Raw genomic sequence first — 26123 nt, 5'->3', positions numbered from 1 at the left:
TCTTATTCAATACACGAAGGAGATTCATTTTCAATAGAGCTCAGCAAGACACCTGAAATAAATAAAGACTGAGGAAAAAGTACTTACTGTAATAATAGTCGACTTCCTCCGCTTGATTCTTTAAAATAAAAAGTATTTTGTACCTGAATATACCACTAATATTTTGTTTCCAAGAGTATCAATCAATCAATGGGGGCATACGGCGGGGGAGGCGTCGCTTCACCCACTCTATGAAACCACACCCGGGGATTCCTCCGAGCAAGTCGCCATGCAGAACCCCTTCCACCCTGTGTGCCAATATCATGGTAGAAACTATCGACTTGTTCAAGCCACGAATTCTGTGGCCTCCTCCACCTAGCTAAAAATCTGTGGGCCCGGATTCGAGTCCTAGCAGTCCACCCAGCCGTTCATCCTTCCGTTCGGCTGGTCGATTAATGGGCACCTGGGGAAACAGGGGAAGGTAAACTGTGGAACCCGGATGTTGCACTGGCCCTGTGTCCCGGGGATCCCATCCATCATACCAAGGATTCGAGAAGGGGATGAACACCGCCGCCACGCGCAGCTACTGTATATATATCATATGCTCCCAACTTTACACGTTTACCAATGAAGTGACAATCTGATGAACCCCAGCAGAGAATCAGTTCACCAGCAAAAAGAGTGAAACTAGAAACTTCCATGTGTCAGACAACGCCACCCCGTAGCGTAAAGAGTCCCTCGCAACAACAATTATTATTATTATTATTATTATTATTATTATTATTAGAAGTAGTAGTAGTAGTAGTAGTAGTAGCAGTAGTAGTAGTAGCAGTGTTAGGCTGAAATAATTACGTGGCAATAATGGCGCAGTATCATTCTATGTTCATGAGCAAAACACAATTTGACCATTCACTTAAATAAAATGTACGTATTCACATGTGATCTGAATGACAAATAAAAAGACCATTAATTAGGGCATTACTTTAATGTTATCCGCATGATGTCATGAGATAATGAGGCCATGCATCAACATATGCATTCACAGTGAAAGGAATCATCGTCCAAACTTGTCCTGGAAATTTCAAGTCTTAAATACAAATGCTTTTATTATTTTGTTCATCTGCGCCTCAGTAAGCTACAAATACTAAAACGTTTGTTTTCCCGCTACACACGCTTCCTGTCTGTTATCGCTTCCTGCGCTCTGTCGGCGCCCTCGCACCCGCCGCGGCGCAGCGAAGGGCCGCACAAGAGGGCCCGTGAGGGGGGGAGGGTTAGTGGAGAGGCCCGTTGCTCAGATACTTTAATTATTCTTTATGTTGGAGTGCATTTTCATTCTCTCAGATTTTCAAATGGGGCTCATCTGGTGTCCAACTTTTATCCGGGGACAGTAACTCAACCCTCCTCCCCGTAGCCACGCCGCTGGATAATATATATATATATATATATATATATATATATATATATATATATATATATATATATATATATATATATATATATATATATATATATATATATATATATATATATATATATATATATATATATATATATATATATATATATATATATAATACTGATGCAAATAATACCAATACCAATACAATGATAATAATATTAGGCTAATTATAATGTTACCGGTGTGAAATAAAATCAATGCGAGGCGGATAACGGCATCAACGCAATGGTTGGATTCCGGTTCTGTGTAACATTCAACTTGCCTTGTCCTTCCTTGACCCTAATGATGATAATAACAGTATTAGTAATAATAATAGTAATAGTAATAATAATAATAATAATAATAATAATAATAATAATAATAATAATGATCATAATCATAATCATAATCATAATAATAATAATAATAATAATAATAATAATAATAATGTCTTAATAATAATAATAATAATAATAATAATAATAATAATAATAATAATAATAATAATAATACCGGTAATAATAATAATAATAATGATAATGATAATGATAATAATAATAATAATAATAATAATAATAATAATAATAATAATAATAATAACATAATATATAATAATAATAATACACCAGCCAGAAATCGAACCACAACTGTGGCGCCCGCTGTCATCTCCGCCACACGGAGGTTAAAAGTAAGAGATTCACCATGCCTCTCACCCAACCTCATCTCGGCAGGGAAATGACTGCGTCTTAATTCGAGCCGGCACAGGTTCCATGACATAGATCAAAGGAAGACAGGTTGATTATAACCCAGTCAAGAATCGAACCACAGCTATGGTCCGATTCCTGGCTGGGGTAGAATGAGCCTGTCTTTCTTTGATCCAAAATAATGATAATAATAACAATAATAATAATAATAATAATAATAATAATGATTTTTTTATATTTTTTTTTACATCTAAGGATCTAAGGTTCAAGGGCGTAAAGAAAAATATAAAATAAAAGCCCGCTACTTACTGCTAATGAATAGAGGTCAAAGGAGTGTCCAAGAAGAGAGGTCAATTTCGGGAGGAGAGGTGTCCTGATACCCTCCTCTAGAAAGAGTTCAAGTCGTAGGCAGGAGGAAATACAGATGAAGGAAGATTGTTCCAGAGTTTACCGGCGTGAGGGATGAAAGAGTGAAGATGCTGGTTGACTCTTGCATAAGGGGTTTGGACAGTATAGGGATGAGCATGAGTAGAAAGTCGTGTGCAGCGGGGCCGCGGGAGGGGGAGAGGCATGCAGTTAGCAAGTTCAGAAGAGCAGTCAGCATGAAATTATCGATAGAAGATAGAGAGGCAACATGGCGGCGGAATTTGAGAGGTAGAAGACTATCAGTATGAGGAGGAGAGCTGTTGAGACGAAGAGCCTTTGACTCCACTCTGTCAGGGAGAGCTGTGTGAGTGGACCCCCCCCCCACCCCCCACCCCGACACATGAGATGCATACTCCATACGAGGGCGGACAAGGCCCCTGTAAATGGATAGCAACTGTGCGGGGTAGAAGAACTGGCGGAGACGGTACAGAACGCCCAGCCTCGAGGAAGCTGATTTAGTAAGAGATGAGATATATGAAGTTTCCAGTTGAGATTTTGAGTTAAGGATAGACCGAGGATGTTTAGTGTTGAAGAAGGTGATAGCTGAGTGTTGTCAAAGAATAGGGGATAGTTGTTAGGAAGATTGTGTCGAGTGGATAGGTGGAGAAACTGTGTTTTTGAGGCGTTGAAGGACACCAGGTTCCTCTTGCCCCAATCGGAAATAATAGTAAGGTCTGAGGCTAAGCGTTCTGTTGCCTCCAGCCTTTGAATCGTTAAGTTCCTGTAGGGTGGGTCTTTTATTATATATATATATATATATATATATATATATATATATATATATATATATATATATATATATATATATATATATATCTTATATATATATATGTATATATATATATATATATATATATACATATATATACATATATATATATATATATCTATATATATATATAGAGAGAGAGAGAGAGAGAGAGAGAGAGAGAGAGAGAGAGAGAGAGACCTAGATAGATAGATATAGATAGATATGGATATGGATAGAGATAGATATAGATATATGTGTGTGTGTGGGGGGGGGGTATATGTGTATAACACCACCTCCCCTCTATGCTACCTACCACTTCTACCATCCCCTCTATTCAATATAACTTTTCTTGTGTATTTTTTTTAACACTGTCACTCACCACAGGACCGCCAAGGATGTTCCACTCGTCCACCGTTATATGTGTAAACTAATTTCTGCTGATGTCTTAGTCATCCCCCTTCTAATCATTACCATAATAGTGTGGCCGTGGTCACAGTCCGACGGGGGAGGGAACGGTTGGTGGCTTCATCCCTACCCCATCGTGATCTTGTTTGATTTGCCGAAGGGACTGATTTTCGGGACCATGTAGCCGTCCTCGTATATTCCAGAGTATATGCCTTTGCCTGCCGGAGCGTCCACTCTCCTCGGCTTGATTTCTATCTCATCGTAGATGTGGTCTGAGGGAGGAGGGTCACAGAATCATTAAATCAGGAGATAACCATCTTCGTGAGAGAGAGAGAGAGAGAGAGAGAGAGAGAGAGAGAGAGAGAGAGAGAGAGAGAGAGAGAGAGAGAGATTTGTATCCTGTCATTGCCTTTCCACGAGACAAATGATAATGGAGGTTTCTATTCCAAAAGGCGTTAATCCAAGATTCCCATAGCTCCGTCCACGCAGGCCTATATAGGCCCTCGATCGTGTTGTGCGATATGTTACGGAAACTAATGTTGCCAAAAGTTGGGTAACTACCCTCCCTTTGTGTAGGGTATACTGCCGAATTTTGGCCACGAACTTGTCGCCGAATCATTTCGTGAAAAAATTCGGCGACCGGTTCGCCGACATGACCAAGATTCTTACAGTTCGTGACCTTTCGGCGACATGTCGGCGAATGCTCAAGACAATTCGGGGACAATTCGGAGATATGTCGCCGACTATTCGGCGTCCATGCCGCCGAGTTCAAAATCTGAAATTTTAACGTTTTTTTTTGTCGCGGAATAATTGGCCCATGTGGCATATAAAAGCACGGGAATCCGGGGTGCAACACACTGTTTCATCGGCAGCTGAAGGCCCACCTCATCTCTCGCAACTTGTTCCTGGGGAATGGCGAGAGAGCGATCAACTCGTCCCATTCGACCCTCTGCGGAACCCAAGAGCTATGGTAGACCCCAAGAATATCCCCGCCTACCTCATGGACTACTACAACATCCGGGGAGCAGTGGCCTGGCAGGACAGAATATTATTGTGGGCGAGTAAATACCGTGTGTGATAATATGGGTGGTAACATGTATGATATTATGTGTAATAAAATGTATAAATGTGACTTAATTGTTTTTGTTTTGCCCTCCTTCAAATATTTTAAAATGAATGAAAAAAGGTTAAATAATGGCAGAATAATGATATTAATAAATAAAGTAATAAATAGTAAATAAATTATGAAATAAATGAAAATGTTAGTTTCATACCTATTTTATAAATTCATGATTCTTCTTGTTTTTCATATTTTCTTGTTTACTATTTATTATTATATTATTCTATTCCATAGTTCTTCGGGTTGTGTATTTTCTTTTACGAGAGGGGAAACGCTAAACTATAATATTCTCTCTCTCTCTCTCTCTCTCTCTCTCTCTCTCTCTCTCTCTCTCTCTTTCATGCGTTCGTAAAAGAATAAAGTTTCCCACACCAAAGAAAAAATAAGGAAAACGTTCCTCTTTTCGGGCATATTTTTATATGCACCACATTGCGGGCACTCGCTGACGTCACGCTAGCTCCGCCCCATTCACAGAAACCTGCGCCTGACTCGACCCCGTTTTTTCTTTGACCCTGCCTCTTCATACACGAATATGTACCGTCGTTGTTCATCTTATTCTTTCATTCTTAAACCACTTTAATAGTAGTAGTAGTAGTAGTAGTAGTAGTACTGAAAATGGTAGTAGCAGCTAATAATAATAATAATAATAATAATAATAATAATAATGATAATGATAATGATGATAATAATGATGATAATAATGATGATAATAATGATAATAATAATAATAATAATAATAATAATAATAATAATAATAGCTTCAAGGAGCAACGATACGAATAATTTATCTTGACGTTATTTCATCGTTTCTTTATTATTATTATTATTATTATTATTATTATTATTATTATTATTACTGGGACATTTTCGACAAAGTGGAAAAGGGGAAGGAAAGAAACACGGGTATACTGAGGCGAGTGTATTCCCGATTATGTAATGTCGCACAGGATTTGTCAGGGTGAAGAAGGACAAGAGAGAGAGAGAGAGAGAGAGAGAGAGAGAGAGAGAGAGAGAGAGAATGTACTCATTTGCAATATGTAAGATGTAAAAATAAAGAAAAGAGAGAAATACTAACCTTCTTCGTTGAGTATTCCTCCCTTCACCTGTTTCACCAGCCTCTTCATCCTCATCAGCATCGCCACCAGCACCAGCATGAGCACCGCCCCCACCCCTGCCACCGCCACCGTCAACCACAACATCAGGGACTGCTGGGCTTGGGTATCAGCACCATGGTTGTTGCAAGATTGTGCCTCCATGATTGTAAGGCTTTGGATTGAGGGCGGGTGGGGCGTGATTTGAAGATAATTGGCCGACGTGAAGGCTTGGCGGAGAAAGAAGCCGGGCGGATGTGCCGCTCCCTTCTTGAGTCACAGAAGCTAGCTCCTCCTGATGCCGTGGATCCTGACTTTGCACCCCAGCACTGCGCAAGGGGCCGGGCAGCTGACACGCCTTACTGTAATCACCAGTATTCACCTATATTATATTTGGCGTCGATGTGTTACCGGGGCAGTTTCAAGGGCCACCAGGACGACGGCTGAGCAGGAGCGAGGTGGCGATGATCCGCTTCGTGGCTCGGGTCTCGTGTGAGTGCTTGCGTGCGTCGCAGGACTACAGGATTTCCTTTCGTTTATCTCCCTTAGCGACACACACACACACACACACACAGTTTGTAATTTTAATGATCTCCATATATATGTATATTTTCAGCTCACGAGCTGCTCATCCCTAAATAAACCGTATATTATTAGTATTAGTATTAGTACTGCACACACACACACACACACACACACACACAACGAAAAAAAAAATGGACATATAAAATGGGAGATAGAGAAATATTAAAGAAAGTTCTCGAAGAGAGAGATCTGGGAGTAACAATACAAGAGTCATGTTAATCGGATATTCGGTGATACGTATAATATGGTGAGAAATAAAGGATTAGCATTCCACTACATGAACAAGGATATGATGAAAAAGTTAATAACCACTATGATTAGGCCAAAATTGGAATATGCAGAGGCGGTGTGGTCTCCACATAACACAAAAAAACTAGAAAATACAAAGGATGGCAACGAAAATGGTTCCAGAACTGGAGGGATTGACATGATGAAAGATTAAAAATGAAGTTTCTTTATTCTAGGGTGCATTAGGTAAATATATAAAAGTCTCACTTCTTCATACAGAAAAGAATGTAAATACTGGAAAAAAAACTAAGGCTGGAGGCACATCAACAACAGTCACACAGAGGCAGTTGGCAGGAGTACTTGACCGTGGCTTCAAAAATTACCTGCTTGGCTATCACAAAACGTCACCTGCCTAGTTAACAAGGTCAAACCTAATGCCCTAAAGGAAAAATTCTAGCAAAATACTGACAATTACATGTGTCAGCCACATTAAACAGATCAACCAAATTCATGTATCTATAGTCTCCAGAGCATTTACAATTCATCAATGCATTAAGATTTACCTTCCAGTTTTTCCTTAGAGTATATAATTGTACATTCTTGAATCAAGAAATTCTTGAGACATTACACTTTGAAATCTTTCATGCATCATAAATAGCTTATATACTATGCTAACAATTAGGGCATCTTTGGATTTAATTATAACAACTTATAGTAAAAGAAATACAATTCAAAACAATTTACTTCCATTAATAGGTTCCTTGAGGTAGAGAAGAACAAGGGCTTGAAGCTCACTCTGAAGACACATGAATAAATAGCTATGAATAAAAAAATATAAGACTAAAAGACAAAGAATATTAAGAATAACCTTCATAAAATGGATCAAAGCAAATTAGGGAAGGTTACGCTAGAGGACAAAAGGAGAAAACTGTCAAGGAATGTTTCAGCAAGTGGTGCCAGATGAACACAATCTCTGCCATCATTGGCCATTTTTCTATAAGTATACACACATGCACCTGTAGTTAATTGTAGTTACTTTACCCTGATCTCCTTTGTCATGATATTTAGCTTACTACTTTATTAAGGTGAATACCATAAGAGGGAAAGGAAAGAGCCATAGTGACTATACAATTACTCAAAGATGCTTGTATTGGCACAGCACAGGGTGGTGTGCCTAGAAGCCTGGAAAGCCTGACATGTAATGCAAGTTTTCTTCACAAAATTACCTTGCAAATCAGAGTATAAACTAACTTTACACAAAGTAACAAATTCTGCTAACTAGATCCATACCATCACCCTCCACATCATAAAACTCAAACTCTACAAGAAATAACATCAGATTCTGCCAATTTAATATCATTACTTGGCTAACAGATTTTCCAATTCTACATAAGCAAAAATACTCAGATTCTTCCCCCATCAAGTTCTTGTTGCAACGGTTTCCTTGTCCAGCAAAGTCGCTTACATTTACAAATGTCATACTAAAATAAATTTCAGTTATATATTTTCAATACTTATCTTCATATCAGGAATTAACACTACCTTCAAAGTTACCGGAGACCTATTTTCATTCAACTATAAAACCACTCGTGCAATAATACATTTGAGACTACACGCATGACCATAATTTGTCCTTCAGGCAGCCAGCAGAAGAGCAAACCAATCAAGAGTACCAGGTCAAAGTGGCTTCAAACCATAATCAGTAATATTTGATCACTAAGCCTAATGATTACCACACCCACAGCGAAAAGCAGGAGTGCATAGACGGATCATTTCTGGTTTTGCCATAAAAAAATTGATATCTACACATTAATGAGCCAGTAAGTACAAAAATCTTGCTTTACAAAAGCTCATAGAAGCCTGTTGCATATGGTAATCTAATACAAAGTGGCAGAGGGAAGGTAGTGGTGGTAGCTTTAGCACCACCAATATATACCATTTAACGCTATCACTACCACCATCCCTACTATCATTGGTATTTCACTGTGAGACTTGTTTCTACTATGACCAAAGCTTCCCAAGCCAAATGAAATTTCATGGCCAGAAGACATGAAATGAGGTCAAAGTATCAACTTAATCCTTCAATAACATCATTTAGATCCATGACCAACTTAATAGTATTGTACATGAAAGACTGACAGAAGTGGCTATTAGTTGCCATACTTCTTTGAGAGAATAAGATTAATTAAAAAATGCATTCAAAACAGCAATGACAACCGAGCTGCCCCAACAAAAGCCTTCGCCATACTAGGAGACCTGCTCCAGTTTGCCAGTTTTAATGAAGTAGTGCACCAGGGGACTGGTGATCCCCCCATCCACTACAGCTTCCAAAAACACCTGTCATGGTTCACAACTGATACAAAGAAATCACTAGGGCCAATATGGGAGATTTGGGCTGTTTGGTGGAGCGGAGTATTAATGAATGAACTGCAAGGCAAACTGCCAGATCTCAATTGCCATACACCAACCTTTAGATCATGTGCGATCCACTTTGGGTCACTTTCTACACCAAAGGCTTGAAACCATCTATTGATGATGCTAAAAGGATGTGTTGTACCAACACTTTTTATACCCAAACTGACATTTTTTTAAAAATCTGTACATTTCAAAAATAGTTAAGACACCCTTATTCCATTAACATTAAAATCAATCGCCTTTCTTATCAGGCTAAAAGGATAAATGTCTCTGTGGTGTTGTTAGAATCCATGCATTTGTGTAGGATGAATGAATGGATGAATAAAATAATGGCAATTGAATGAGAAATCCTTGAGCCTTGTGTGACAGACAGTTAAGAGGAAACGTGGCAAAGTAACAGTGAATGTTTTAAGTGCAGCAGGAAGAGTGGTGGGTTATGGGTAGCCTAAGAGGATTTAACTGTGTATTCAAAGTGTGGCTTGGTGTTGCAGAGTGGACGGGTCTTACGGGTGGGTGACTGGATCCACGTTGGACTGGAGCTGCTGCTTTATCTTCTGGTGTTTGTAGGCACGGTGCTTCTCCTGGATATTGTTGAAATAAGCCAACAGCTCCTCAAAGTCTATGTTTCTGGAGAGGTCACGTGGCAGTTCCCTTGAACAAGTGTCTCTGGGTTGCGGAAGGGGAAGGAGAAAGATTAAATATATAAAATAAATGTACTTACAATTAGGTATCTAAAATGATAGCTGCCTTATGTGCCAGTGTATAAATCAGTCATTTCAGGGTGAACTTCTCTGCGGCCACAATGAAAAGAACCTTCCCTAAAACCTGAGTGAAGTATATTGAGAGAAGGAATGCAAGGGTAAAGTGACGTACTGAAGCAGGTGGGCTGGCGGTAAACAGTTGAGCCGATCATGTAGCAAGGTGAAGGCCTTTGTCTGGGGCAACAACATGAGTAGGCCATAGAGTGCCTCAACCAAAGCAGAGTGCCTCTTGGGGTCAAGCAGCTGGAGGCGAAGGTCTGAGGAACAACAGAATAATATGCTGGTAAAGTTAAAATTAACTCTTAAGGTCAAAAGTTATACACATAAATCAAACCCTTTAAATAAAACCAAAATATGTACTTGACATGAAGACACCAGGACAAGCAGCCAAGGTCATTATGTGGGCATACTTACAAGTAAAGATTGGAGATTCCAAAAGCTGCACCAACTTGTCCACCTCAACCAGGAAGTCTGCCGTCACCTCAATGTCACCGCTGAGCAATGGTTAAGGAATGAGGCTGCAAGTTTTAATGGTTTCTCTGTAATTACAAAGGTTTGTTGTAGGTAATAAAAACCTGTACAGCATGAAGACTAAACTGGTAAATATAAATCAAAAGGGATATGAAAATCTGGAAAAAGTTTGTAAAGTTTGGTTTAGTCGGCACAACATCTGTGGTCATATGCCGGAGAGAGACAGGAGGGGGAAGAAATTATAGAAGGGAACAGATCCCAGGAGACAGGACACAACCCCCGATTAATACCTGGTACCTATTCACTGCTGGGTGGACAGGGGCGTAGGGTATCGGAAAAGCCGCCCAAATTTTTCCACTCCGCCCGGGAATCGAACCCGGGCTCTCTCGGTTGTGAGCCGAGTGTGCTAACCACAGCACCACGAAGGCCCCCCATGAAAATCTGGAAACTAAAAACTATCAAGTCCTGCACTCCAAAGGATACAAGACATGGACCAGTGTGGCAGCGTGGGTGTAGTTCTGTGTGAGGAGGCACAGCGTGAGGGTGGCCACTGGGTTGTGGCTCCACGACCGGTACAGTTTCACAAACAGCTCACAACTCTCCTGGGGAATTGAGGCAAGAGCATAAAAGACAGAAAATTCAGCATTCAAAACTTACCACAAACTGTATGGAAATAAAGACTGTTACTTCCCCCTTTTTAAAATGTGCTGGAATGATAGCCTTCCCCTTTTTGAAAGGTACTGGAGCAATAGACATAAGAGACTCAAGCATTCAAGATGAAAATGAAAAAAATATGAAAAAAAGGAAGCATGGAAGAGTAAAGCTGGAGACTTACAGGAGATGAGAGATCCTTGAGCTGCCTCCTCAGCAAAAAGAGTTCCTTTGAGGTGAGCAGGATGGAGGAGAGTGTCTGAACCATTTTAGAGGCAAAAATGAGATCATCCCCATCCTGCAGGAGCTCTGCAAGGGTACGGTAGATGTCCTCTGCACTCAGCATTACACAAAGCTGCCTGTGGGAAGATCAATGGTACAGTGGGCTATTTTGAGGATTTCAAAGATGAAATTCTTGTGTTTACCATAACTAAAGGGCAACTTTAAGCAAATCCATTTACTACACATTTTTACTTCCACCTCTCAACAATGAAAGTATTTGAAAGTTCATTGTGCTTTCTTGCAAGTGTCCAGTGAAAAATTATGAAAAGGATCTTTTCATAATTTCCCCATAAAAGCTTTCAACAATAATGGTAAGGTAAATCATATGCAAAATTCTACAATTACACTTTTGATTATTTCTTATAAGATAATTTTTTGCTGGAAGGGATCATCTGAGTGAATCATTGATAGCATGTTTGCTGCCATCTTGATTAAAGTAGTAGTCAGACTTGTGCTTGGCCACAGCCAAGGGTAGACGTATAGAGGGAGTACTCGTACATGCATTACGGGATTACTGGTACCACCACCAAAGGACTTTCGCCCATTTTTCCAATCTGCAACCAACAATAAATGCAACCAAGACTATGAATGTAGATCAATGTCAAATTTTTTCATTCATGAAGTTTGTGAGTGACATTAAATATTACTTGCTAGATTATACTGTACATGGTTATGCAGTGCAGTAACCATGAGCATATGGTGTGCAGCACAGGAAATGTTCATTCTATGATATACAGAAGAGTTGAATAGACTATTTGGGTGGCTGGGGCATTCTATTCTTTCGGGAAGTCTGTGTCATCACCCATGGCTAGCAGTTGGTCCAATGGCTGATCTAGAGTGGTTGGGGTGGGGATTGCAACCCCTCCCTGTAAAGTTTAAATTGCACCCAATACAAAAGGACTAAACTAGGATCGATGCTCCAGCCCTGACCCTAACCGAACTTTGCTGGGGCCTGACCATGGATCAGGTCAATGCATCAGGATCAGGTGAGCCTGCTACCTATGATGGGTGAATGGCAAAGCCTTTGGGACCACTGCATCCTCAAGGGGGTAGGGTCACCTAGCCCCTGTTTTGGGGGTGGCATGGGGGGTGTAGACATGGCACATGCCAGCAGAATCATGCATGGGTGAACCTTGGTAGAGCTGTGTGTGTGGGCTCTGGGAAAAATCTTCAAGTACTAAAGATTGAATGAGTTCAGAAGGCTGAAGGCAGACATAGTGGGACCGAGACAAGAGGACCTGAAATGGCGAGATCACAAAATGGGGGGTAAACCCACAACTGGTCCTGCAGGAGAAAAGTTGCCAGTCTTGGGGTCACCACCAGCCAATTGGAGCCAAACTGTTTAAGGCGTGCGACTACAGGGGGGTTCTCCTGCGCATATGGTACGTCCAATAGCTTGGAAATTTTATATGTTGTTTGTAGGTGTATAGGTATGATATTCTGTGAACTTCATTAAATTTGGGTATAGTTTAGGAGACTCAAACAAAGCACATTTTTCTTTTGTTTCACAGACTATTTTTCAGTTAATTGCTTTGAAAAAAATACCATAGAAACTTTGTTTACCTATCTACATTTCCCAGTTAGAAAATTAGATTTTTTGTTTCGTCTTTGAAAAAAAATTATACCACAATTTTTTGTCACTTATAATATTCTCCACTGTGTCCCGTTTTCTTTTGACATCTTTGAAATTTTATAGCGGGCAAAAATTGTCCTTTAGCTGTAGTTTTAACCGATACATAACAAAAGTCGGTCAGACTTTTTACCGTTTTGGTGAAATTTTTTGAAGTGTAAAAATCTACTTTTCGAGATATTGGCTCCTAAAGACTTTCCTCCATTTTATCCTTGTCTTGCCATTTGTATTTATTTAATTGGAATGAAATTTTCAGACATGGTTATGTATACCTTGACTTACTGGAGAATGATAAGGCATCTGGTCCCACTTTATATAAACTTTTAATCAAAGGGGAGGGTGTCAGAAGGTCAAGGTGTTCCTGCACGACCGTACTGGGCAATTCTGTCTCTCGCGAATAGCGTTTGTAACTAAGAAAGCGACACGGTGATGAAAGTTTTGCTTGTAATCGGGCTCACGCTTCACATATCTGTGAATAATCTGTTATCGGAGCTGCAGTGATGTCTCACGAGGCAATGCAGCGGATTCTGCAGTTGGTGGTGGAGTAAGTGGTGACGAAGCAGGTGGTAGTGGAAAAAGGCATGATGAAGTACAAGGTTATGTAGGGAGTCTCGAAACACAGATGTGGTGATGGGTGGTGGCCTTCGGTGGCCCGACGCAAGCCGGGCGCGTAGCTGGAATGCCAACACCCACTCGTTTCTACCTCTAAATACCTCGCTTCTACGCTACTCTCTTGCTTGTTTTTGGAGTCTTGGCCACTCCATAAGCCTTCTGGATGTTGACAAATTTCTAGTTGCCTTGCGCTTGTACATCATTTGTAAGGATGTTTTTCTGGCTGGAGTGGAGAGAAAACTACGACACACTCTCCACGTCTGTCTCTCGCTGGGCACTGGTGCCTCTTCCTCCCGTGCCTCACCGGCCGCCACTCGGAACAGAGAGAATGACACGACAAAATTTATGCAGAAAAAAAATATTCTAAAGCAATTTTTACTATATACAAGCATGGAATGATACAGCATATGTTGACGCGTATGTCCGGTTATGACACAAGAGCGCGGGACATTTAAAAATGGCCTGTAGGGGGTGGGAGGAGTTTAAATTTTACAAAAACAATCCTCACCACCTGGCTTTCCCGGCCATTATGAGCGAAAAACATGTACTCGTCCGATTTTAAATATATTCGTTGAAAAATACCCTGTAATCGCCCGCCTTAAGAGGTTACCCCAGATAATGAGGGTATCTCTCCCTCATAACACCTGTCAGGTAGTGCACCCACGTGTGTTCTGCAATTCAGTGTCCTTTTGTTAATCAATGTCCTCAAACTTTTATAAGGTGATGGAAATTATTTACAGTAAAAACTCTGGTTTTAGGGGCAAACCCTCACAATAGAGGGGTCATGTGAACACCAGATACTTTGCATTCATCTCCCAATGCTCAGATAATCATTTCTCTTCCAGAGGAAAATCTTTGGATCAAAGTAATGACCAAAAAATTTGCACTTACCTGATGATCAGTGGTCCCCTATCTTCCAACAGATTCCTCTCTGTAGTGAAGAGGTGAAGGAGGTTCTGCAGGAATCTAGTGAAGTACTCGTTCACATTAGTCTTAGTCTCGTCACCACCTGCAGTGGCAGAAGGTAGAAAAATTTAGTAAATTCACGAAAACTTTCCTCCTCAAACTCAACTTCATATAGTTGATAGCATGTTTCAATATAATGATGTGGGTTTTCAAAGAGTACAAGAAAAACATTGAAAAACAGTGTAAAAATGACCAGTTAATGGCGCATGTTAGGATCAGCCATTTCATCCCTAAACCCTTGCAGCAAGCGGCAGCAAAATTTGCTGGTGGTGCTTAAACGCTCGCAGCAACCTCCAATCGCACTTAAATTGGCCGCGTATGAGTGTGTTCCAACAATATTTTAACCCACTTCACTCCGGCGACGCCGATGTCGGCGTCCGACGGGCATCCGACAGCGTCACCGTTACTCTTCTTCTAAACCTCTTAAGAGGAAATGGAAGAGGATTAAGAGGAATAAAGGAGGATTGAGAGGTTTAGAAGAGGATTAATCCTCTTCCATTTCCTCTTGACCCTTTCCATACTGTGACGCCGATGTCTGCATCATGGATGGAAAGGGTTAAGAGCCTCTTCTCATCCCATTGAATTGCCAATTCAGTGGATTTTCCACTAAATTTGGTGGAAAATTAGATCAGCCTAGTGCAGAAAAACAACGAAGTAATTGGCGGATGTTCTTGTCCAGTATAGCAGAATTTTTGCATAGCTTCACTTATCACCCGACTGATTTTTTCTACCAAATAGTGGACTTGTAAATTTTGCTATCTATCTATCTATTTATATCTTCGATGCCTTGCTCCCTCACAGGAACTTCCCTCCAGGGGGTGGCAGCGGCAGAAGTGTATCTCCCCCTGTTCTGGCACTCCCTCTCAGCACATTCAATCCTGCTACCTCTAACTCTCTCGCTCCAATACTCACTCACCCTATTGATCCACTTCACAGGTGGTCTTCCCGACACCCCCTCCCTCAATCCTTCCTTCATACTCTTCATGAATTCATTCTCCCCCATTCTCATCACGTGTCCAAACTATCTCGGTGCACCACGCTTCACCCACTCCACCACTCAACACTCCACTCATTTCACTGTCACACCCATACCAAACTGCTTATACACGCTTTCATTACTTTCTCCATCCCATCCTGACACACCACATGCACCTCTTATATAACTCCTTTCCATTGCATGTATTCTTGATTGCTGTGCTGCATTCCATGTCCACGTCTCTGATGCATATGACAAGAGTTGGCGGGATAATACTATTCCTTATTCCCCTCTTTACCTCCATGCTCACACTTCTTCCTTTCATAACTCTCTCCAATGCACCCACCACCTGTCTGCCCTTCATTGCTCTTTCCCTCACCTCACCTTCCATACTGCCATGCTTACATAAAACAGTCCCTAAGTATTTAAACTCTGTCACCTCCTCCATTCTCTTCTCCCATAACCTTATCCTACACTTCATTGTACTCTCTGCTCTAACTCTGTATGGCTTTGCAAAATCAATGACCTGTTCTCTCGCCCTCTCAAATACCATAACCTTACTCTTTCCAGCAGTCACTCTCAGCTTTCTCCTCTTACACACCCTGTCAAACTCATCCACTATCCTCTGCAGCGTCCCCTCCTTCTCTGCCAACAACGCGATCATCTGCAAACAGGCCAGCAACCAATGACTCCTCTGTACCTCTCACTTTCACCCTTGGACCAAGCTCCCCCACTCTGGCTTTCATTTCTCTCATGCAACCATCCATGTACACATTAAAAAGCCATGGTGACATCACACACCCCTGTCTCACACCCACACCAACACCAAAACTCAAACTCAACTCACCCTTCATGCGTACAGAGGCACTCGCATCCTTATAGAAGGATCAGATTCCCTCCAGCAAACTCCCTCCCACACCATATATCCTTAGAACATCCCACAACCCTTTCCTGTCAACCTGATCATATGCCTTCTCCAAGTCCATGAATGCAGCAAACAGCTTCCTATCCTTCTCAAGGTATTTTTTAACTATCATTTTGAGTGCAAATATTTGGTCTACACAAACCCTCCCTTTCCCCTAAATTTTGCAGTTGGCAATACTACGCTGCCAGCATCCCATCAAGCATCATATGTACTCAGTTGCCTCAATATGACTGGCTGTCGTGCGCACACACAGAAATGAAGTGTTCGCAGACAACACCCCTGAACGTGTCTGTACATTTGCAGGAGAGTGTTGCTTGCCTGCTTGGATGTCTGAACCTTCAAGTGATAGCGAGTGCAGTGAAACAAGACGCATACATAACCGAATCTTATAGATCTGGGCCTCCTCTTTCCAATAGTGTTTTTGTATTTCAGCTGTGATTAATAGTTTTTGAGATACAGCGGTTGAAAGAGAACCCCCCCCCTCCCCCATTGGGCTGCCCGAGTGCGCCCGAGGGGATCGTCGCCTCCCTCACCACACGCAATGAAAGGGTTAAGGATGAAAGGTTCGTTTACCAAGCCAACTAACCTTGTGGGGCAGAGGAGGCGGAGGAGACTCCCGGGGATGTGGAGGCGCTGGTGATAGGCTCTGCCACAGGGCCTGCCACAGGGCTGTGGTTGGTTGTAGATGCGATCTGGGCCAACACCTCAATAACCAACAGCACCACTTCGTCTGAAGGGTCTGACAGGGTTCGGAGCAAGACAGGGAAGAGTTCCTCCAGGTAACGGAACATCTGAAACAATGAGAAAACAATAGATAAAGGCTAAAAAGAATTACATTTTCCTGCCATTAAGATCCCCCAGCATAGAGAATGTATGAATGATTTGGCACAGAATATTTTGTGAAAAAAAAATCAGTGGAGTTGTCATAGATCTCCCCTCACTCACCACTATTACAGCCTATTTTCTCACCCACTGGGCCAACACTGTTTACAGATGATTCAGAGCATTCTCCGTGCCGAGTCATTATTATAGGTTCGTATGAATCTTTTATATTTGCCATGACTTCTAAGTGCCTCACCAAGTACATGCTTAAAGTGCCCTCAGCTGGGCAATGTGGGACTGTTTTTGTACACAGTGCTATGTAATAGTTTCAAGCTCTCCCCTTCAGCTCTACCACACATCAAAATAGAATATGAAAACAGAGTAGAGAATTGTAAAATGATTGCAGTCTTAATGTGGGTACCTCGAAGGTGTGGTTGGACACTGTCACCAAGCAATGCTTGTGGGAGCCCTTGAGATGCAGCTCATTTACTCACTCATGCACTTTAGTCTTGCAGAGTAACAGCAGCATGACAACCTCAACAGTTAAGGAACTACCACTGCACAAAGCAGTTGATCTTAAAATACCAGGAAACTGTAATGAAATAGATTCACCAGGTATACCTATTAAGGGGTCTAATATCAATCATGTAATTAAAATTAACATGCTTAAGCAAGTTGGCCACAGGTCAGACTTGTATAAAGCTATTATCCAAGAAAATAGATCAGGTTAAATCTATTATAATAAAGTAGAGATGACAAAAAAGGTGTGAATAAAATGGACAAGATGAACAAACCAAACTGCAGGCCATTACCTTGTTTGGGATTTTGTTGTGAAGGTGGTAGATCCATCGCAACACAGCAGTCTTGCAGGGCACAGGAGTGTTGCGCAGCTGTATGTGCAGCACCTCCATCACAGAGCCCAGCTTTAGCTCTCCCTCATGAACATCCTCGGGTGGCTCTGTGGGAAGAACATTGGCTACATGCACAAGCCAGTAGACACATTAATGGCTGCAATGCACAGATATTTAAGATGCTATACTATTTACATACACAAGTCTATAGTTACATCACCAACCATCCTAAAATAAGACAACAAATAACATATCATTCATGTATTACAAGTAGCACAAAAGGAAGAGTTTGAAATATCAAACTTTTAGAAATTTGGTAACCACACTGTTCAATATCACAGTAATCATGTTACGCATACAAACAAAGATTATAACCTTTCCTATAATCCATTTACTTAGGCTGGATCCCCGCCTGCAGTGGCTCTATCCCTAACCGGGTACGCAAGAACTCTACCAAATGGGCATCAGTCTGAAGTCAGACACCCAGCACTTCATAAATTAATCAAACTTATTTACTAAGCTGATCTGTTACAGGAGATAGAAAACTTGTGGTTAAATCACTAGATTAATCTGTTACAGGAGATAGAAAACTTCCGTTTAAATCACTAGATTAAAAAGGGACTGTGCATCTTCAAATAATATTTTAAAACCTCGATAGGGTAAAAAAAAAGAAAAAAAATTTGGAGTCAACATAAGAATATTTAAAGAATTTTTTTTCTTCTTATATTGCATTCTAATAAATCAGTAATAAATCTGGAAGTACCACTGCAATAGAGGATTATATGTGGGAGAACAAACCGTTCTAAAATGGACTCCATGATTGCTGTAAATATTCACAAGTAAAAAGGGATTTATTCAAATTAAACGTTACTTTCCTCAATCTATATTTTCTTACCCTATAATTTAGAAAATCAAGCTATAGTATATACCTAGACAATCTATGCTTAATCCAGTGATGCACACAATTTGCTTATCTAGTGTTCTAGGTGATGCATGTAAGGAAATCTGAATATTTCCTAAACCTACACGAGTGCGTTTGGCAGCAGAGAGGTTAAACACCCCGCCCACCAACAGTTAATTAGCAGCATTCCGAAATAATCTGCGAGAAGCTTGAGATCCAGCTTTAGTGGATGGACTACCCCACCCATCAAACTCCCACCTGAGGAAGCAGTCAGAGGGCTGGAGGCAGAGGTGCCAGGAACAATGGACATCTGTGGAGTGTGAGGCACCTGTGGGAGGTACTGGTCATCACCAGCTGCTCCATCAGGGGTGTCCCTGTCGTCCTCTACAGTAATGAGTCGCATGAGGTTGATGTTCACCTCCTTGGCCAGGCCCCGGGTCTCTGGGTGAGGAAGCAGAGAATGAAGCGAAGGATCCTATTAATGTAAAGAATATTTATAAGTATTTTAGATCTAAAACCCAACTACTTACCCTCTATTGACACGTTCTGTAACAATTTACTCGCATTTAATAAACTCTGGTGTGTCATACTTAGCTTTGCCTGCTTGATTTTATTTTCAGCTGCTGCAGCATCATTGTCTGGGTTACTTTCCTGTTGTTCCCCTGTTTGGTGGGTAATTGCCAGGGTAAGGTTCTTAACTATACAGGGAGATGGGCAAGGGTAGGTACTGGACGTGGATAGAGGCAAAGCTATGGTCGATGCACTAGAAGCACAATAGTATGCTACCTTAATATTTCCAAGTGAGGAGGATGGAAGGGAACTTAGTATAAGAACAGACTTAAAAGCAACATTGCAAGAATTTAATGTCTGAAAGCAGAATAGATTGAATTCTTTAGCAGTACAAATGCCAAATGAAGCTCAAGAGAACACAGGCACAGCAACTACTGTAGGAGGGTGAACACAAGCAGAGTGGGGGAGGTACATGACTGAACTTACTGGCATAGGTGGGGTCATCCAGGGCCAGGCAAGGCAGGATGGCCGTCAGGATGCCCGCCAGATGGGGCAGCATAACACGCCCCGACAGCCTCACAAACTCATGAATCCAAGTAAGTGAGATCATCTGAAGGTAAAGAAACAAAGCTTCAGGACAATAAGACTTAAAAACTTCATATATTCAAAACTATATGCATTCTCAGAGAAAACATTTTCATCTTTTTAACAGCTATGAAGTTGAGCACATACCTGCACCACTGGATCATTTGACTGTGCATGGGTGATAACGATGTTAATCATGTCAGCAAACTTAACCTTTTCAGGTGCTTTCTTTATGCTTGCAAGAAACTCTCCAACAACTGCCTCACACCTGTTTCATATAATGACAAGCATTAGTGAGTTTGTGAGACAGTGAGTTTGGGAGACATGGCTAATGTGACACCTGGGTTACCACACTATCTTCCACAGGCACCTACCTAACAAATAAACCAAAGGGTAATATAAACAACTGGATGAGCTATTTACAGACTGCACAGGGATGGAATTTAACCCAGGCCCACAAAGTCACAGCTAGGAGTGCTAATTATTACACAAAATCCTGCCATTGCAAATAAATAGTATGCTCTTTTGACTTTACAAATAACATCACCCTTCCCAGCACAGTCAGATTAATTCCTAATCTGCAGCATGATCTGTGTTTCTGCCATCAAAACAATCCCTGCAAATAGGCCTAACAACTAGGACTGCTCCATTTTTAACCTTACACCTGCATCCCTATTCTAGATAAAAAAAATTCTCATACAACCATCCATCAAGGTACTTGATAACCATAATGACATCACACACCTGTAATGCCCACACCCAACACCACAACTTTCACTCGGCTCCCAGTTCACATGCAGAGGCACTCATCCTTGTAAAACTTTGACCTTCTTGATCTTGATTATAATGTGCAGGGCACCTATCAGGTGCATAACATGCATATTTGTATTGGCTGTTGGGGGGATGGGGGAGCAGAGTGTGCAGGGGAGGACAGTGAATCAAGTGTTATTGTTGGTGTGTTGTGGTGACAAGTGAGCGTGTACTTGTTTTCTGAATGAATCTATTGTACCGTAATCTGAAGTCTGTTGGGGGAGGTTGTTCCACTCACGTATGGTGCATGGAAAGTATGAGTGCTTGCATGCGTTAGTGTTAGTGTGATATGTTTGGTATTTTTGGTTGTGTGTGTTAAGAGTACATTGACTGTTTGCATTGTGTAAGTATGTATGTGGATCAATGTCAATGAGTGTTTGTGATATTGTACACAAGTGTAAGTCTATGTGCTTGTCTACGTGTGTGAAGAGGTTCCAGGTTTCTGTTGTTTGATCCATGTTGTGATGCCAGGCGTTCGAGTGTAATTGCTTGTAATGAACCTAGCCACCTTGGTGTCAATAATCCCTTTTATTATGAAAAACAGCTCAATGATGGCCCAGACTTTTGGCACCTCTTTCTGCTTTCATGTTGGATTGGAGATCCACAACCACATCTGGAGCAGTGCGAGCCTCTTAAGGATGACACTGCTAGTGCCCCCCTCAGGACTCATTGATACAGGAGACAATGCTACTACAACTATTACTACTGGTATTGAAGGAGCTGTCTATGAGTTGAGTGGCTACCCACATGGCTCTGATACTAACAGGAGGAACATCACTCCTAATTTTGCAAGACTTAAGCAGTTGAATATTGCAGGTTCTTTGCATCAGAAACCAGAGCTGCACCACTGAACATTAGGAGGAGACTGACCACATCCTTGTAAGCATTCGGAGGATGCTTCAGAACCGAATGGTTCTATCGAGCGCAGTTCTTTGCGCTTAAAAATCTTCCAACACCTTACTACTCCAGCACTGAACTAAATTATCACAGTATGTTTTCTACAGACCTGCATTTAATAATGTAACCTCTCCCTTCCCAATTCCTTCCTCTTGCAAAAGATTAAATACAGTAAATATTGTTTAAATGGAAACCATGTGCAATGGCAGACTAATATTTATAAGGGCAGTAAATTAGCAATGCAATATAATCTGTCAACTCACATTTTTTTGACCTCTGGCTTTGGACCCTCCATGATGAAGAAGAGACCCTCTAGTATGTCGGAGAGGAAGGACAGCGTGTCCACTTCAGGCACAGTGTGGAGGACAGACACCCAGGAGACCACCAGCGTTTGTGCCCAGTGGTTGTTGGCATAGAGTTTCTCGCGCAGGACCGGGATAAAGGATATCATGTCAAAGGAGTTGCTCTCGGTGACGATGTCCTGTAGGAGGATCAAGATGGCATGAATATACTTAGGAGGTAATGGTAAAGGTATTGATGGTTGAAAGAGATTGAAGTAATGCATGAAAGATTAGTAATGAAATGCCACGAACAAGGAAATTTTGGCTTTGTGATTAGTTTGTCTATACCATCAAGCCGTAACACCCACAACACTAACCTTCATGATCCGGTCAAGCATTTCAGAACCATTTTTTACGTTCTGGTCTGCATCCGTGGCCAGCCGAACAAGGATGGTGAAAATGTCATTGAACTGTGACAGAACGGTGCCTCGGGAGACCCTGACCACATTATAGAGGGATTCTGTGGCATAGTACCGTACATTGGGGTTGCTGTCCGTGAAGCAAGCCAGAATAGGACTAACCAGCTCACGTATGAATGGTGCGATATTCTGGTGGAGGGGTAAATTTATTAATTAGGGAAAGCATTAATTTGAAAGAGCATACAGAGAACAAAGGATAATACCACTTGTGAACCTTTTTTTTTTCAAAGGCAAGGAACTGGCATACAAAATTTATCAGAAACTCACTAAATATAAGAAAATCCATTGCATTACACAAGTCAGAAATCTATTGATTTGTGAAAGGATTTCCTAGGGCAAAGAAAAGACCACTACAGCTTTACCTTTGTGCCAAGACCAATGGCAACCGCTGCCAACCCTATGAGGCCTCCCTTTCTGGTGTGGGGGTTGTGAGACATAGCAAACTCCTCCAACACTCTGATCAGCTTGGCTATCTGGTCTGGCTTGCTGCTGATTATGAAGTCCTTCACCATCCTGTAACAACAAAGATTCATGACTGGGGGAAGAGCAGAGTTCATTACTTCACTACAGTAACAAAGACAAACCAACAATAGATCAATTTATCATTCAACATACAAGCAGTGGCGGTGCCAAGGGGGGGCTGGAGCCCCCCCCAATAATGATCCAAGCCCCCCCAATATTGCTGCCTGATGAGGATGCCTAATGAGGACTGAAGCTGCCTGGAAGGAGTTAGAGGAGGCTGCTGAGGATTTGTGCAAGTCAGTTGGGATATGCACTTAGACTCAGCGTCCAGGTAGACAACGATCTGCTCCCAGACACCTGGATGAATTCATCATAACATCTAGTACAGGTCAGAGATGGAGCTACACCACCAGATGCCAGGAGAAAGACCTTCTATGCCATCATAGATAGAATGCTCAATGAGCTGACCAGGCAATTCTCATCTAATGCCTGCAATGTTCTGATGGGTGCTACTGCCTTGAACCCGAAACATACTTCATTTCTGGACAAAGAAGTGCTGTCAGGAATGGCAGCCAATTATGGAGTGGCAGAGGATGATCTTGCAGTGGAGGTCCACCAACTGAAAAGACTCATAGCTAGGAAGAGAGACAAGGGCCAGGGAGTGTCCATGCCCTCATGGATCTGCATAAACTTGTTTGTATTGCAGTGACCCTCCCCGTCACCTCAGCCGCCTGTGAGAGGAGCTTCTCATGTCTGAAGCTCCTCAAGACATACTTGAGGAACAGCAGTGGCAACATCCACACCAGCAACCTTTCTGTAATATCAATTAATTCTAGGAGGGCCAAACAGCTGAACATTGATGCTATTATAGACACCTTTGCTGCCAATCACCAGAACGGGCACATAGTTTTAAAGTAACATCTTGATTTAAAGTTCTTGGGCTGTTTGCCATGCTCTAACTTCTACTATTCTTCCTCAGATTGTATTAACTTCATATAGAATCCTTCTTTTCTGCCATGTTAACTACGTACTTACACATCTCTATATTTTATTTCTTCACTTTGATGACATTGTGAAGCCCCTCCACATTTTATCCCAGCCCCCCCAATGAAAATTTCCTGGTGCCGCCACTGCATACAAGCTTAGTTTGATAGTTTCCCCATTGTTTAAACTTATGGCTTCAAACTCTTATGGCATTTTGGTTAAGATTTGTTTTAGGTCCGTGCCAGTATCTCATTACCTACCTTATGAAACATCAGTATCTCTTCATATATCTTTTCTACAAACCTTCAACAGTCATGGAAAAGCTTTGAAAATCCAATTCAAGGATTTTTTTTTTACTCTTAAAAATAGGGGATAATGTTTACGAAAGCGCGTCCCCACCTCTGGCAACGGCCGCGGCGATGCTGCAGCCAGTGTTGCGAGAAATACCTCTTCGCTGAAATAAGTCACATATACATGTGGGGGGGGTCCTGGGGGGGCCTATGCCCCCCTGGTTAGAAGGGGGGGGGGTCGAGGGAGGTGCAGCCCCCCCCGTTAGTAGGTCGTAAAGTTCAGTTGGAGTAGTTTAAATATGCTCCCCGACCCTAAACCCTCTGAGAGCCATTTTACGGCTGCGGCGGCTGCAGCATCACCACGACCGCCGCCAGAGGAGGCAACGCACTTTCATAAACGTATCGCTTATTTTCAAGGGTAAAAAAAAAAGTCCTTGAATTGGATTTTCAAAGCATTTCCATGACTGTTGAAGGTTTGTAGAAAAGATATATGAAGAGATAGTGAAGTTTCATAAAGTAGATTAGGAGATACTGGCACAGACCTAAAACGAATCTTTACCAGCATTTTTTTTCCAATATCTCTATGACATTGTTTGGCATGCATAAAAAGAACATTTGCTATATACAGAACAGTGCACAGTCTTTATTTTGCTATCATTTCAAGGTGACAGGTCTGTTTAGTCTAGGTCGGTGGTTTTTAACCTTTTCAGAGGCATCAAACCCAAACAAAAACCTCCATACAGGAGGCAAACCCCTCGAGTATAAAGAAAAAAAATCTTACTAAAATGAATAAAAAATGGCTAAAATTAGAGTATATTTAGACAATACAAAAAATAAATCTCTTTTAAATTAATACAAAACTGAAAGAAAACTGGCTTCAAACTCAATTGCAAAATTGCAGTGTGTTCCGGAGAGCTTTTGCCGAGCCCCTGATACTGGCTCACCGAACCCCTAGGGTTCGGTCGAACCCAGGTTAAGAACCACTGGCTCTAGGTGGAGAAATGTTAGTTTTTAAATAATTCTTAATCATGTGGCAATTGATTACTATATGCATAAATTTTACAGCATTTCTCTATATATTTAAAACTATCTCATTGTAAAGATGGTAAATTAAACAGCAAATCTTTCACCTAAAGCACTGTTCCTTAAGTAGCCTCACTCAACGTATACAAAATTACTCACCTGGTTGGCCTATCTATACTCTATAGAATGAAAAGGACATATGGTGGTAAAAGTGGGGCAAGCCCAAAAACTGCTGGCACGCCAGCCCATAAGTTGATATATCACATTGGGAAAGCTACGTGTGACTATATGGGCTGGAAGGATGTGCTATAAGTAATGTACTTGTGTTCAGTCTTGAATATCATTGAGCACTAATGCGATCTTTGATTAACCACGACATTGTGATGCGTTAAAAGGGCGAGGTGAGGGCCACGGGAAGAGAACCCTTACAGCTCAGGGCAGGCTTACAACAGCTCCAGCCCCCAAGGCCAGGCATGCCACGCCTACCTTCGCGAGACTACTCACTTCTCGATCTCCAGGGCCGCTGCCTTCCGCTTGTCATACAGTTTGTCGCTGAGGGCCCGCACACATGCGGCGCTCAGGGGGCTGTAGTCACGGTCACTCATGTTGCTCGGCTGTCTGGGTCTGTGCTCGGCACTGCATACCCCGCTGGACTGCCGTGGCCCCTTCTCGCTGGCCACAAGCACGGGTCTTACGGGCGGCGTCTCAGGGGTGTGTTTCCACCTCGAGTCAGCTGACAACTGTTTACCCCCGGCGTCCGAACCCTCGATCACGGCTGCCGGAACGACTTGGCGGCCGTCCGCGGCTAGTGC

The 26123-nt window shown here is 41.8% G+C and overlaps 1 protein-coding gene across 3 annotated transcripts; it reads right to left on the bottom strand.

Moving 5' to 3' along the window:
* Positions 1-945: 945 nt before the first annotated feature.
* Positions 946-26123, bottom strand: LOC127005193 (protein VAC14 homolog). 3 transcript variants are annotated; one of them, XR_007758368.1, is made up of 18 exons: positions 25816-26123; positions 22915-23065; positions 22451-22681; positions 22056-22273; positions 20233-20353; positions 19987-20110; positions 19581-19652; positions 19249-19431; positions 18051-18214; positions 17003-17207; positions 14441-14558; positions 11210-11384; positions 10858-10976; positions 10318-10397; positions 10016-10160; positions 5899-9808; positions 3770-3975; positions 946-1717 (listed from the first exon to the last, which is right to left on the bottom strand). XR_007758368.1 is itself a non-coding variant. In XM_050873886.1 (16 exons), exons 1-16 carry the CDS (start codon positions 25914-25916, stop codon positions 9646-9648), a joined length of 2352 nt encoding a protein of 783 aa, XP_050729843.1. In that variant the 5' UTR covers positions 25917-26122; the 3' UTR covers positions 6938-9645. The 3 variants fall into 3 exon arrangements, 2 of the variants coding, with proteins under 2 accessions (XP_050729843.1, XP_050729844.1); XM_050873886.1 differs by lacking the exons at positions 946-1717; positions 3770-3975 and having other exon boundaries at positions 6938-9808; positions 18051-18196; positions 25816-26122; XM_050873887.1 differs by lacking the exons at positions 946-1717; positions 3770-3975; positions 19581-19652 and having other exon boundaries at positions 6938-9808; positions 25816-26122.

Source organism: Eriocheir sinensis, chromosome 29, assembly GCF_024679095.1.
Source record: "Eriocheir sinensis breed Jianghai 21 chromosome 29, ASM2467909v1, whole genome shotgun sequence".
NCBI lineage: Eukaryota > Metazoa > Arthropoda > Malacostraca > Decapoda > Varunidae > Eriocheir > Eriocheir sinensis.
Note: the sequence above shows the minus strand (reverse complement) of the source record. Positions and strands in the feature narration are given on the sequence as shown.

Coding starts and splice junctions, on each gene's coding strand:
- LOC127005193 (XM_050873886.1), bottom strand. CDS start 25,916: ATGAGTGACCGTGACTACAGCCCCCTGAGCGCCGCATGTGTGCGGGCC. Junction 10,977..11,209: donor TCAAGGATCTCTCATCTCCT/GTAAGTCTCCAG, acceptor TCAATTCCCCAG/GAGAGTTGTGAGCTGTTTGT. Junction 10,161..10,317: donor GGAATCTCCAATCTTTACTT/GTAAGTATGCCC, acceptor GTTGTTCCTCAG/ACCTTCGCCTCCAGCTGCTT.